The sequence below is a fragment of the Macaca nemestrina genome, chromosome 2 (assembly GCF_043159975.1).
Source record: "Macaca nemestrina isolate mMacNem1 chromosome 2, mMacNem.hap1, whole genome shotgun sequence".
Lineage (NCBI taxonomy): Eukaryota > Metazoa > Chordata > Mammalia > Primates > Cercopithecidae > Macaca > Macaca nemestrina.
In genome coordinates, this window is record NC_092126.1 from 123315287 (window position 1) to 123330146 (window position 14860).

A 14860-nucleotide genomic window follows, 5' to 3' on the forward strand; every position below is an offset into this window, starting at 1 on the left:
TTAATGGCTCATCTGATCTTTCCTCTTGCATGTGTAGTGGGCACCTATATTTATCGTAACCCAAAGAGAACTCCTGACTTGTAACTCTCCTACCCTACTTCAGTCTGTAAAGTAAATAGCACTATCATCCAATTGGTTACTCGAGCCAAAAACCAACAATTCTTCTTAGCTTCTGAGCCTTTGCATCCAATTCCATGAACAAATTCTACCTGCTTCCAAGGCACATCCCCAAGGGCCTATTTCTCTCCACCTCCACTATATCATCTCTGATATAAACCACTATGATAATTTTGCTTGCACTTTTACCTCTCTTTAAACCAGCCAGAGAGTGATCCGTTTAAAAGTTAAATCAGGTCATGTCATTCCCTTGCCTGATACCTTCTAATTCTAATCTCATGCTAGGCCCTGATGACCTCTAGGCCACCGTCTGCCTCTTTAACCACATCTCCTCTGCCTGCTCACCAATGCTCCAGGCACACTGGCCTCCCTTCTGTTTCCTGAACATGCCACGCTCATCCTGGATGTATGGCTTTTGCAATCACTATTCACTCTGCTTTAGAAAACTCTTTGCCCCAGGTTTCCACAGGCTTACAGCTTCTCATTTACTTATCAGTTGAAATGTTACCTCCTTGGTGAGGCCTTTTCTAACCCCTCTATCCAAACTCATACTGCATAAATACTTTCTTTATTGTACCATATTTCATTTCCTTCTCACTCTCTGAGATGTTTGTATGTTTAATTGGTTTTGTCTGTCTCTCCTACTAGAGTAATCTCTTTGGAGGTCTGGGCCTGATCTGGCTTGTTCACCCCTCTATCCCCCAGTGCCTGGAACTTTATCAGGGATCAATAAGTATCTACTGAATGAAGAGCACCATTTATTTAGAAGCTCACAAAATGCTAATGGAGGAGGTAAGATTGAAGACAGATGATAAAGCTGGGACTCCAATCCTACAGTCAGTGCGAAGGGAATGGATAAAGAATAAAAGTGAAGGGAACTTGTAGGGAGTGGGAGGAAGTCTAAAATCTTCCATTTGTCAAATGACCATAACCCGGGAGGCCCTGGTCATACACAGGTGAACAAAACCAAAATGGCCCCTGGCCTCATAGAGCTTATATTGTAACATGTAGTTTAAACCTTTTTTCCCCATTTTAGGATAGAGCAGGGGTAAGCAAATGTTTTACTGTAAAGGGCCAGAGAGTAACTATTTCTGGCTCTTCGGGCCATATGGTCTATGCCACAAATACTCTGCCACTGCAGTGAAAAAGGAGCCACAGACCATACACAGACATGGCTGTGTTCCAATAAAACTATTTTCAAAGACGAGCAGCAGGTCCAAGTTGGCATGTGGGCCACGACTAGACAACCCCTGGGACAGAGCCTTCTGTCCCTTCTAAAGAACTGGGGAGTTCTTTAGGCTTGTCATGTAGAGAAACAGGCTTTGAATTGTAAGAACCTTAAGAGTCTTGTGGAGAAAAATATAGATTTATTATTTACCTTAAGTTCTTTCTAAAGCACTTAGAAAATAGTGAGTAGACCTGGAGCTGTTGACCTGGGGTTCCTGCTAGTTTTTTGTTTTACTCCTTCCCACGAATCAACTAGCTTTTGTAAGAAACCTCACAATTACATGAATTTGAATATACTTAACCTGACAAAGACTAATTCAAAGTGGCTGATGCCTATACCAGATGGTGGACCTGCCCTTATTCCACTATTAGAAAGGAAGAGAATGGGCACTAATGATTACTTGTACTGATTTAAGGTTAAGCTAATAGCTTGGCATTACCCTGACTTCAGCTAGGGAAGGAAATCACATCCAAGTTTGCAGACTCCATGAAACATTGGTCATTTATTTGTTGGCTCATTAGCTTGGACATAAAGGCTTTCTAGAAAGAGATACCATCATTATGTGCCATTCTGACTCTAGGGGTGCTTTTGGAAACAACCACTGTCATCAGAAATGTAAATATTGTTAAGGGAAGAGAGATAGTTGTTCTGGACAGGTACTGAGAGGCAGGTTCCAGGAAACTGAAGCCAACAGAATCAAACCTTAATGTACATAAGCCATTCCTGGGCTTTGTCCACGGGTTGCCTTTGTGGTGGTTGTCTGCCTGGTTTCCAGGGAGCCTTCAATTAGAATTCTGAGCTGAGATGATTTATCCTGTGTGCTACATTAGCTCCATTTACCATTAACATAAATAAAGCTTTAGTTACATGAGGCAGGCATAAAGGATATGTATGCCTTCCCTTCATGAAAACATCATTTTTTCAAAACACCAGTTTCTTCTTACAAGCTAATTTAGTTACACTATCCAAATATGTAGTAATCAGTAATACAGAACAATAAAAGGCCTTGATACACTGATTCAGGCATACGAGGTTAACCTTGCTTCCATATCAGGAAATCCTCAAGTCAGTATCTCTCCCCGTGGGACCAATCCTGTACCTCTTTTTCCTTCACCTCCATTTTGACTTGAAATGCAGTAGACAACAGGGCCAGTTCAGTGCCTTGCTGTGCTCCCAGCACTTATCAGTGTTCAATAAATACACTAGGGATAAACAAATGGTAAGGAAACTCCCACCCCAGGAGAGGAGAAGGATTCTAAAGTGCATGACCACACGGACACATAGGTAATGTCCATCTCTTTGGGAAAAGGAGTAAAATGGACTTTTGTGAAACAACTGCTAGGCAGAAGGTGAATGAAAGCCACAAGCATAGCCTGCCTCATAGTAGTTCCACAAAAGTCCATTTTACCCCTCTTCCCACAGAAATGGACACTATCTATGGGTCCCTGTGTGTCGCTGTCTCCTGCCATGTTTCTGGGTTTTCTCAGGATCCCTGACAAGTAGGGATTTTTGGTCAATCTTTCATAGACACTCTTATCTCCTCAAATGGAGACACCATCACTGGCATTGAAATGCTAAGGTGAGAACTCACCAAGACACACTGCAGGTCAAGTTCCAGCTCAGTTTAGGGTTTGATATGTAATGGGCCCAATAAATGAGAGTGATTGGTATTAGGATTGCTTTGTTTTTGTTACAGATGAAGAAGTGGAATGTCAGTGGATTTCAGTGAACAGTCCAAGCTACAAAATGTGTTGCAACTGGGACTTGCATTCCATGTGTCTGGCTCCTTCTCTACGTACAGGAAGGAATCAGGAGAGCACACTGGTTCCACCTTCCGCTACTCTGCCTTCTCAGCTTTAGTCCCTGGAGTTCCAGGGTGCTATGGACTGAATGTGTGTGGCCCCACCACTTCCCCAAAATTCATTATTTAACACCACAATCCAGTTAAGATAATTTTTAGTAGGACCTTCGGGGAGGTAATTAGGGTTAGATGAGGTCATGAAGGTGGAGCCGCAGGATGGATCTGTGCCCTTATAAGGACACAAAGGACCAGAGCTCTTTCTTTCCACCATGTGAGGATACCTCAAGAAGGTGAACCAGAAGCAGGGTCCTCACCAACACCCGACCATATTAGCACCCTGATCTTGGACTTCTAGCCTCCAGAGCCATGAGAAATAAATGTTTCTGTTTAACCCATTTAGTTTATATTCTCTTATAGCAGCTTGATCTAAAACACAGATACCTCAAGATGGCTACAAATTCTCCTCTAAGTGCTTCAGAGAGGATTAGAAGATAAATTATATATCTATTTTATTTTCTATGCTAGGCCTCTATGATATAATATAAATATAATTATTTGTATTATAAACTAGAATAAAGCTCCCTACCTTAAAGGAAGTCCTCCTTACACTGAATCAGTGCTGATTTTGGTTAAGCCAATTTCCCTTAGAAAAAGGCATGTAGGATCTTAATGGCACTGGTGGGCTGCATTCCCTGCACTGTGAGCAAGGCCTGATCTAGAATGACCTGTAACATCACCCCTGCCATGGATCCCAAGCACACAGCCAAAGGTCTTCAAAACATATGGGTATCCTTAGCAAATCAGAGCATTGCTAAGCACATGATTAATAAGCCAGAAAGGCTATGGCACTTGACAGACGGATGAGGCGTTTCAGAAAGATAAGTCAAAGTGCACTGTGAGCTGAGCGCCTCCCGTAGCCTGCTTAGCTGTGCTACTTGGTTCATAAACCAGGGATTAAGTCCATTTTCATTTCAATTTTTTATTTCACCTTTAAGCAACCCCTAAGGTTTCCAGAAGAATTTTGTTTGACCTTTAGCTAAAGTTCAACCTCTACCAAGTTACAAATTTTGGATGGTCCCTAAATGATCACTTAAGACAGATTTCACTATAATTCAAAGAAAGGATAATCCCCGGCCCAAGAGTTCACAAAGGAAGGATTCCCAGTGGTCCCAGAGATGGCAAAAGTTATGGATTTCATCCTGCTAATGCATTTTAGTGATATTTTCATTGTGCAACATTGATTACCAATGTCAGCCTGGATGCATTTGCTGGGTATTGAAACCAGGACATTTCTTTATCTCTACTTGGTCCCAGATAAAGATTAGCTTAGTGCTTCCTTGTGTCCTAGGCCCTAGAAAAAAGATGCCGCCCACGGGATGGGGTAACCTTTGCAAGCTGCCATTTGCTTCTAAAGTCATGATAGCAATGTTGAATCCACCACTGAGACTCTGGTGCTCAAGCCAAGTAAGAGCCCTTTGCTATCACCACATATGCTCTAGATTTGCATTTGTCTAACATCTAGCTTTTAGGAGACCTCTCAGAGATGTCTCAGGAAGGAACACTCAGAAAAATGTGAAAAGGAACAGTGGACAGAGACAGAGACTCTTCCAATTTAGAGTGAAGAACAGACCTTTGAAGTTGTTGACTTGTTACATAACCTGACTTACCTACCAGATCTCTCTGATTCCTAAAGAAGTATATGAAAATCTCTCAATTTATATTTCAAACTCCTGACCTTCAGGTGATCCACCCACCTTGGCCTCCCAAAGTGCTGGGATTACAGGCATGAGCTACTGTGCCTGGCCATCAATTTATATTTAATCAGAGATTTTTTTTCCCCATTTTGGATTTTGTAGTTAACTACTGGGTTGTTGTGTGCCTATACTAAAGAGAGAGTTATTTTTGTCCGCAAAAGTGAAAACAGAGCTGCCAGTTGACATGAAAGTCAACTCATTTCCATCCACAGTCTCTACGTCCATTAAATAAAGAGAAACTCAATGCTCATCTCACTCATGAATCAGAACAGGATGTCTGCACATGCCATTTCTCTAACTTCCCGAATGCTGCAGGAACACCTCAGCCCCGCTCTCTCAGTATCTCAGTGGACTGGAAGCACGTTCATTTAAGAGGAAGGGCTCATAGCTTTCTGCAGACAGTTCAATACCATGATGCATCATATTCGGTTTCTTCCATTCTCTTTCTTATTGATCAGCATACCTCAGGCTATTAGTTTTATTAATTAAATGATAATTTTTTAGGGGGGGTGAGTATACAAGGAGATAAATGTCTCACAAACAGACTCCAAGCTTGCAGGCAGGAGGCATGCAGTGATTTACAAAGTATTTATCTTTCTGGCATTATTTTCCCCCAGGAAAAAGTAATCATTGCTACCATCTTCTAAAAGCAGAGATGCTTGTTTTCTGGGCAGGCTTGGAAACTAGCCAAGACAGCAGGAAGATTGCTGGAATTTCAGCACACCTGCTGTGGTACCATGGTGCTAGTGACCTGCCCTTGCAGATACAACTTGACTCCGCATGGAAGTCACCTCAAAGCCTCTGCTATCCAGCAAATCCCTAGGTGTCTGGGGAGTAAGGGACCAGTCTGGGGCTGCTGCCTCTTCTGATTGGCTGCCTGGCTCTGACTCTAATCCGAGAATACCCAGAGGAATTTGTGCTTCTCTGTTTCCATCCTCCTGGCCCACAACTCGCACACACCTCTAACAGCACACAGGTTATTAAAAGCAAATAATAGCCGGGCACAGTGGCTCATGCCTGTATTCTCAGCACTTTGGGAGGCCAAGGCGGGAAGATCATGAGGTCAAGAGATGGAGACCATCCTGGCCAACATGGTGAAGCCCCTTCTCTACTAAAAATACAAAAATTAGCTGGGAGTAGTGGCGCATGCCTATAGTGTAGGGCCTGAGGCAGGAGAATCACTTGAACTTGGAAGGTGGAGGTGGAGGTTGCAGTGAGCCAAGATCAGGCCACTGCACTCCAGCCTGGTGACAGAGCAAGACTTGGTCTCACAAAAAACAAAACAAAACAAAAAAAGCAAATAATAGTGTCCCAATAGAAGCACTTGCCCTACCACAGCCCTCTCTCTCTGCCCTCATGAGGCACTTTCTGACATTTCCATCTTTCTGACAGGGTTTCTCAACCTCAGTCTCTATTGAGGTTTTGGGTCAGATAATTCTTAGTTGAGAGAGGTGGTCCTGTGCATTGTAGGAAGTTTGGCAGCATCCTTGGTCTCCACCCACTTGATGTGGCGAGAACACACCTCCCACAACATCTGGAGATGTTCCACAAACATCTCCAGACATTGCCAGATCTCCTCTGGGGGAAGTGATTTCCCACAACCCCCATACCCCACCAGTGAAAAACCAATGTCTTGGGACAAGTGGAAAGTGATGGGGGAAACTGAAACCTCCCTCATCCTTTGGTTCCTGTAAGGAACCATAGGAGACTACATCATTATCACTTCTCCTTGGTTTGCAGACCTTATTTCTGAGTCATGTGAATGAACTAGAAACCTTAAATAGGAAGTCAGAAGGGAAGCTGGGGAGGAGAATGGGGACCAAGTTGAAAGATGATATTGACTGTACTTTTCAATTAGCACAGGTGCAATGCTTCAGGATTCTTGGCCAAAAAATGATAAAAGAATGATGGGACTGACCTGCTCTTTCTAGGGTGAAGGTCTGTGAGTCATATCATTCAGAAAACATTTTTGAGCACCTATTATATCCCTTATCCAATCAATCAACAGCTTTAACAGATTCTTCTTCTCTCCCTCCCTGCAGCCATTCTTCTAGGTTTTGCCACTATTTTCTTCCTCCTGGATTCCCCCAAGAGCCTATTCTCTACCTTCTACCAGTCTTGTTTCTCACTATCCATTCTCTCACTGCAGGTGAGTGGTCTTTTTGAAATGCAAATCAGACTGTGCTAGCCAGCCATCTGCTATCTTCCCTGTCTTTCCATTCTTTTCGGATAAAATCCCAACTCCTTCACAAGGCCTAGAAAGCCATGCATTGCCTTGTTATTTCATTACTTACAACTGTGTGGTCCAACTCCACTGGACCAGTCTTGCCTGGTTCCTCCCAGAGTGTGGGATACAAACCACCACTGTGTAGGTAGGCACAGAAGGTGGCTTTAGGTAAAACACAGTCATGACCTTAAAAAATGTTGAATCACATAGTGATTCTTTAAGTTCAACATCGTTTTTCTTCCTTGTGCTGTCTCCTGGAGAATGTCAGTTTGGTGCACCTTTGTCCTTCCTGCACCAAGGCTTATTGATCAACCTTCTTGTGTTAGAAAAGAACAGGCCTCAGGCTCCAACACAGAATCTAGTTGGCATTTAATAACACTATTTTATTTTTTATTGTACTTACTTTTACAGTTGCCTTTTATATTAGTCTGTTCTGACACTACTATAAAGAAATACCTGAGACAGGGTAATTTATAAAGAAAAGAGGTTTAATTGGCCCACAGTTCTGCAGGCTGTACAGGAAGCATGATGCTGGCATCTTCTCCTGGGGAGGCCTCATCAGGAAGCTTCCAATCATGGTGGAAGGCAAAGTGGAAGCAGTCAGGTCACATGGCCAGAGCAACAAGAGATAGTGGGGGGAGGTTGCCACACACTTTTAAACAACCAGATCTCATGAGAACTCACTATCACGAGGATGGCATCAAGGGGATTCATGAGAAATCTGCCCCCATGACCCAATCACCTCCCACTAGGCCCTACCCTTCAACTCTGGGCATTACAATTCGACATGAGATTTGGTAGGGACGCACATGCAAACCATACCACCTTCTATTTATGGCATGTTATAAATGTTTTCAGTATAACATTCCAGAAGTGATTAGTGACGTAATCTTTCCTTTTTTTTTTTTTTTTTTTTTTTTTTTTTTTTTGAGATAGTGTTTCACTCTGTTTCCCAGGCTGGAGTACAGTGGCATGATCTTGGCTCACTGCAACCTCTGCCTAAAGGGTTTAGGCAATTCTCCTGCCTCAACCTCCCGAGTACCTGGGTTTACAGGAGTGCACCACCACACCCAGCTAATTTTTGTATTTTTTGGTAGACACGGGGTTTTACCATGTTGGCCAAGCTCACCTTGAACTCCTGACCTCAAGTGATCTGCCCACCTTGGCCTCCCAAAGTGCTGGGATTACAGGCATGAGCCACCACACCTGGCAGCATCTTTCCTTTTTTAATGCATGTATTCAGGTAGAAAAAGAAAGTTTACTGGAAGAAACATAAATAGTAGTAGAAGTAGTTTCTAGACATGGCAAATACCAGGATTAATGCTTGATATTTGGGAAACAAGGAGTTACTTAAATTTGTACCATGCTCTCATATCCCAGACATCCTTCAGCCAGGCTAAGAAGGTGGAGTGGGCAGGAGTAGGAGACATTGGATTGTTCCTCGTAATCTCTCATGCAACTTTGGAGTTTGATGTAGATGTCACCCCGCAAAAATCTGAGTCAGTGCCCCACTCACACACTCCCCCAACACTTTCAGCACCCCTCTTAGAGGCTCTGTCATGGTGCCTAAGAGCTCTGAGATCATGTCTGTCATGTTCACTGTTGTTTCTGCAGTGTCTGGCATGCAGCATGGCAGAAACAAGACACCAGGTAAATATATCTTGGTTTGATGGGTGAAATGAGGGTAAGGAGGGAAATTTATCATCCTTTTCAGCCAAGTCTGGGCCACACCCAAAGTGAAAGGCAGAATGAGATGCCTGGATAATCCATGCCAATAAAGATGCTGACCCACCTACTGCTGCACAACAGAGACAGAAGAGTTAATAATGTGAATTACTTGGGGTGCAGCTTCCACCTCCCTCTCCACTTAAAGTGTCAGAAGTTGACCCCCACTGCTAATGCAAAAAACACACAGACGCTGGCAAGACATGGGCTTCCTTGTCCCTCCTCTTTCTTTCTACCTGGAGCTTTACCTTTACAAATTTGTAGCACTTGAAGGTATGTTTCCCCAGCCATTTCTGGATCATAACAATTCCTTTTTCCTACTGACAAAATCTGAAACTTAGCCTGAAGCACTCTCTTGCCAGGGAAAGAACTGTGTCAGACATGCGATGCGTGATAAAATACTACGGTGATGTGGAATAATGCTTTGAAATGTTGCCAGGGTGAGCACGCGTGCAGAATGATGGAAATTGCCTGCAAATACAAATGGTTGCTCTGTGGCTCATCTGTAACCTCAATGTAGGAAAGCAGAGATATTCTTTTCCCTCCTTTGCAATTTGCACAGCCTCTTGTTGGAAACTATGGAGATTATGCCATTGAAAGTAACTGCCATGTTTACTCAACACACAATTTTTACTAATACAGTCTCCCCATGTAGTCATCTATCTTGTGAGGTTCCCTCAATACTCCAGCTGTTCCTGTGGCTGCTGCTGCAAACGCCTTATTGAAGAAATCAAGGTACCAAACCTAAATGCTTTATGTGAGGGCGTGGAGGTCATTTTTGCATTGCTGAAAATGATACCTACTTTCTACCTTAGAAACAAAGGCTGCATAACTGAATGGGATTCAGTGCAGCCCTACCCTCTTCTCAATGGTGAATTCAGTGGGAATTATCAGAAGGCTGGTCTGTATAACTAGAAGAGCCAAAATTGTTGGGTGTTTACTATGTGTTAGACATTTTGCCTTCTTTTAGGTAAACCTCATAACATGCTGTATCATAAATAATATCTTCATTTTGGTGTTGAAAAACTGAGAGTCAGAAAGGTTAACTAATTTGCTCAATATCTCCCAGATAATAAGTGATCCAGCCAGGATTTCGTTTCAGGTCTGTATGACTCTAAATCTTGAATTATTTCCATGACAAATAATGTTACAGTAAAGCCAGCATTTTTCTCTTTGAGTTGTGGTTAAACTTTCATTATCTGTGGCCTTTAAGTGTTATTTATTGGTTTTCACATACCCATAACTATCAGGATACATGAACCAATGGGAAGTTATGTCCTCATGAAGAGCCAGTAGCCTGAATGTGAAATTTCTCATGCACACCAGAAGCAGAAGGGGCAAAAAACAAAAACAAAAACAAAAACAAAAAAACCCCACACATTTCAAAGGCATCTCCTTCTTTATGAAAAGTAAAATGCCATCTTCTTTTTCTACAAAGGGAACAAGATAATTCATTCACTGATCTCTTGATTAGCTCAGTTGTTCTGAGATGATAACAGTTACTATGGATTAGGCACTTACTACATGCCAGGAATCCAGGGAAGCACTTTGCAAGAAGGATAACGTAATATTTATAACCCAATGATGTAGGCACTACTATTAGTCCCATTGGACAAATGTGAAAACTGAGGTTTAGAGCTTATATATCCTTCCAAGGTCACTCAGTTTAGCTGGGATTCAAACCTAGGCCTCTCTGGCTCTGCCTCCATGTTCTTACCAGCTATGTTATCTTGTTTTCTGCAAAACCTTCCTAGCTACCATCTATGTGCTGGATAAATAAGGGAATGTTTTTACCTAGAGTGAAAATCAGAAATTCTGAGGAAGGGACATAGTGTTCTAGGAAGTGTCCTCCTTTAAGAACAAAGTAGGCTGGTTTCTCACTGCCAATCAAAGTGTGACATTGGCCCCTCGGGGGCTCACCTTTCTAGTCTGCAAATGGATGGTAGCAAAGGACACAGTGTGTAAGGACCCTTCCTGCCCTAAGGTTCTGTAATTCTATTAACCATGTTTTCTCCTCTCCCATCATTTCTCCTGGGCTTTGATTTTCAGTTTTTCATGGCCAATAGAAGTCACACACACACCAAAGGCGAGGCTGCCCTCCTCTAGTAAGCTGCAATCATTTGAACATCCTGCCTCAATCGAATCATCCTGACAGCTATCCCTATGGCCAGCCAGTCAACTCCCAAGAGCTTCCTGGAAATGCAGATGCTGTATCCAGGGCAGAAGGTGCTTCCTCTGTCATCTCACTCCTTCTCTGAGCTCCAGCCCCATGGCCTTTTAGGTCTTCAGACTGGCTCCCTGCCACCCTTGCACCTGTGTACATGCTGCTCCTCTGCCTGGAACACATTTTCTTCCCTGCCTCCTGTGGTTAGGGCCCAGGCAGGTTTCCCTAAACAGGTCTAAAGGCAGGCTACAATCCTCATTCTAAATTGGTCCTTTCCTATACAGTACTTCTCTGAATTGGCCCCTATTTATTCAGTTGGATCAGTGTCTTAAGTCTTCCACTATACTCACCCTTGTGTCCCTGCACCCAGCCCAGGGCCTGGCCGACAGAAACCTCTCAAAACCTGTCGGTAGAAGAATTTGCACATTAACCTGCCACCCACATCTGCATTCTCTTATTGATGATGTACAACAAAGGAAGACGGTAGGCCAATTTATAGTGGGGTTATGAGGCTACGTCTCCTCTCAGCCCACCAAGCAATGTCTCAGAATCATGTTCTTTGCTGAGTTCATTTTTATGTTTTCTTTTTTTACCCCATTTCCAAACAGCAAGTAATCTTGCAGATCAATGCCTGAGACCAAAGAGACTTATGAATGTTAAGAAGATTATGCACATAAATGTACCAACTATGACAGCCCCGCTAAGAAGAATAGTGATATTGCACTGTGTGCTAGTTTATCAACCTTTGCTACTTAAAAAATTCACAGCCAATTTAATTAAAAATATAACAGCTCTGAAAGCTGCTAAAATGACTATGACAACAATCTATCATTTTGTAATAGTGCTGAAGATCCATTAGGGACTTTGCACTGGATGCCAACTTTTTTAAGCCCAGATAGTAGGGGCATTTCATTCTGCACAATTAATGTCACTGCATTTAAAATATTGACTATCTATAAAGAAGAAAATACCAAACATCTTTATAACCCACATTTTTTATGGTCAAAACTTGCTTAGAAAGGTGCTTTGAATTTATTTGTTATAAGCTGCACATTTCACATTCAGAAAATTAAAATGGTTTCTACTGACTAACTCATTTAATCATTTAGTTGATTTAATGAAAAACACTATGCATTTTTCTCTTCTTGGTTGCTAAGATTAATACTTTCTGTTCATTAGCAATCAACTATTGCAGGAAGGTTTACATCTTATTCTCACTTAACTCATTGCCTTTTATTTTTAAAAAATTCTAATAGAATTTAAATGGTATCTTTTAAATCACTCAGGAATTTTCCTCTTGGTAACTCATTTTGTCTTGTGGAAGACACATGGCTAGCCTGTGACATTGAGATATTTATGTCTGAATTCTTTGTCTAGTCTTTTTGGGGGATGCATTATAGGGAGGAAGGGGAGTGGAGACTTTAGAAAAATTATGAATCTAGTTTTCAGGGCCCCTAACTCATTAATAGATCAGTGACATTGTAGCATCCCTTGAAATTCTGTTAAGAAGGGCCCTTTGATTTATTAATGGGATTTTATGAGCTACCTGGGAAGGTGAACCCATTACAAATGTTAACTATAAGCATCTGGCTTTCATTGAATAAAGAATCGAAGCCACCACATAAAAGTGACTCTGCACAAACACGACACTCCTCTCCCATCACTCCCAAAGCTTCCCATTGTAAATGCCACTTCATCATCACAGCGCCATTTGCAGTTGTAGTCTCATCTGTTATCCAGTGCTATTTTCAGGAGTGTATAAATGAGCAGAGAAATTCCTCTCCCCTGGAAATGCCTGTAAAAGCAGATCCTAAAATGGGAACTTTTTGTGACAAGATTGGTTACAAAATAGTATAATTAATGTAAATTGTTCCATAATAGGACCAGTAGTTTAAAAGCAGCATTTCCAGATTTCCTTTGCTTGCATATCAAAGAGCATTTTCTTGAACCCCAAATGTTTCACAGGAGGAAATAATAAAAGGCCGGTGATAGCATTTTGTACTTAGCATAGATACAATGGTTTAAGGACACAGTGTACTGAGTCAGGAACACTAAGAGGTAGAGGGCAAATTAACCATTTGGGCAGTAGGAAAAGGAGGCATTTTAAGGTGGCATGCAATGAGCCAGCCAGGTAATTACAGTAAGAGCAGCTTCCCAAACTTTTACACTTTTACTACTTCAAGGTGTTCGTTGCTTCTCTCTCTGTCTCTCTCTGTCTCTCTTTCTGTATGTGTGTGTGTGTGTGTGTGTAAATGAATTCATCTGTCTTAATCATTGCTTTGTTGTTATTGATTGATTGTAGGAGGAGAAAGCAAGAATTTTTCCATTTTATAGTTAGGAAAACTGAAACACAGGCATCAGTGTGCTATAACCCTATTATAGTGCTCTTCTCCTTTTATGCACTTAGGAAAAGGATAATTTTTTTTAACATTTGTGCAGTTATTTAATATGTGTCTCCCTAACACTGTAATATCGATGAGAGCCAAACCAGTACCTGTCTTGTTCATCATCACAGTCCCAGCACTAACATAGTCCCTGCTATATGGTTGGTAGGTGCTACGTAAACTTTTTTTGAATGAATGAATGAATATTATTTTCTGAGGTCATTCCTATTGGAACATTAGTAAAGCAGGACTAAACTCCAGGTCACATTCCTGTACTATTGCTGAATTTCTATTCAAGCTTCAGGACTCTGATGAAATGTCAGCATCTTTGGGAATCCTTTCTGAGTTCTCCCTGACTTTGCCTGGGCTCCATTAATGCTATGTGCTTAGGCCTGTTGTGTGTTGTTTCTTTTGCTTCCTTCTCTTCATGGAACCACTGTTTCATGTGGGGAACTATCCTGTTCCTCATGCTTTGGATGGTGTTGACTCCATTTCTAACTGGCCTTGGGGTGGGTTCATAATCCATATCTGGCCTCTCAGGGAACCCCATCCTTCTGGCCATGGTTATTGGCTCAGCAATGATCATGTAGCTTAACCTGGGCCATGTTTTGTGCAAAGTTTTTATAAGCATTACTGAGGGGGAAAAAAAATCCCACAATCTTTCTACCATAAGCTAGTAGGATGTGAGCCTCAGGCTTCTGGTATTCACATTACCTTCACTGAGGAGAGGTTGCCTGAAAGAAGTAGAGAGACCCAAAGCCCCTAATGACATTGCTTGTGCCCCTGGATCCAGCCACGCCTGGATCAACAATACTATTAGAGACTTTTCAGTTACATGAGCTAATAAACTCATTCTCCTTCCCTTAAGGCAGGTTGAGTTGGAGGATCTCTAATTTCTCTGTGTTGTGGTCTATTGAGCATGTACTCCATGAAACGTGGGTCCCAATGCTGAGCATAGGCCTTGTCCTTAGTAAAGGCTTGTTGAATTAAGAAAACGGTGCAATTCTAGGGCAAGGACATTTCCACAAGGCCAGGTATTTTGGGGATAACCCTGTCAATAAGGGCTATGGATCTTTTGGATCAAACTCTCATAGAAGAAGGAAGACATCATAAAGACACCCAGAAAGTGGGGGCACCAAGGTCAACTGGAAGAGAGTAGGAGCTGTGCAGCCCCAAAATGGATTTCCCATGCCTGGTTTTAATCATCACTATGGTATTCGGTGTCTTGGTTTTAATCATCACTATGGTATTCTGTGTCAAATGGAATGAGTAATCCCAGGTGCTTTGGAAATGTTAAATTGTTCATAAGTCCCTTAGACCTTTGTTTCTCCTTTGAACCCCATGGATGGTTTTGGGCCTCAGAACAGGTGTATTAAACTGTCTCCATTTCAGCTGATAATTGAGGGCCTCTCAAAGTCTACCTAGAAAAGAATGTATTCTACTACAGGAAGGAACAGATG

At 42.1% G+C, this 14860-nt stretch overlaps 1 protein-coding gene across 32 annotated transcripts in view; it reads right to left on the reverse strand.

The window, feature by feature from the left end:
• The window catches only part of LOC105483059 (fragile histidine triad diadenosine triphosphatase), a 1492666-nt gene that overhangs the window by 27975 nt on the left and 1449831 nt on the right, over nt 1-14860 (reverse strand). Inside the window, exon 10 of one of the 32 annotated variants that reach the window (XM_071091996.1) lies at nt 11367-11419. The exons of the other annotated variants lie outside the window; for them this stretch is intronic. Coding sequence (XP_070948097.1) covers nt 11367-11419 — 53 coding nt within the window. The remainder of the gene's footprint in view (nt 1-11366; nt 11420-14860) is intronic. 32 annotated transcript variants of the gene reach the window in all.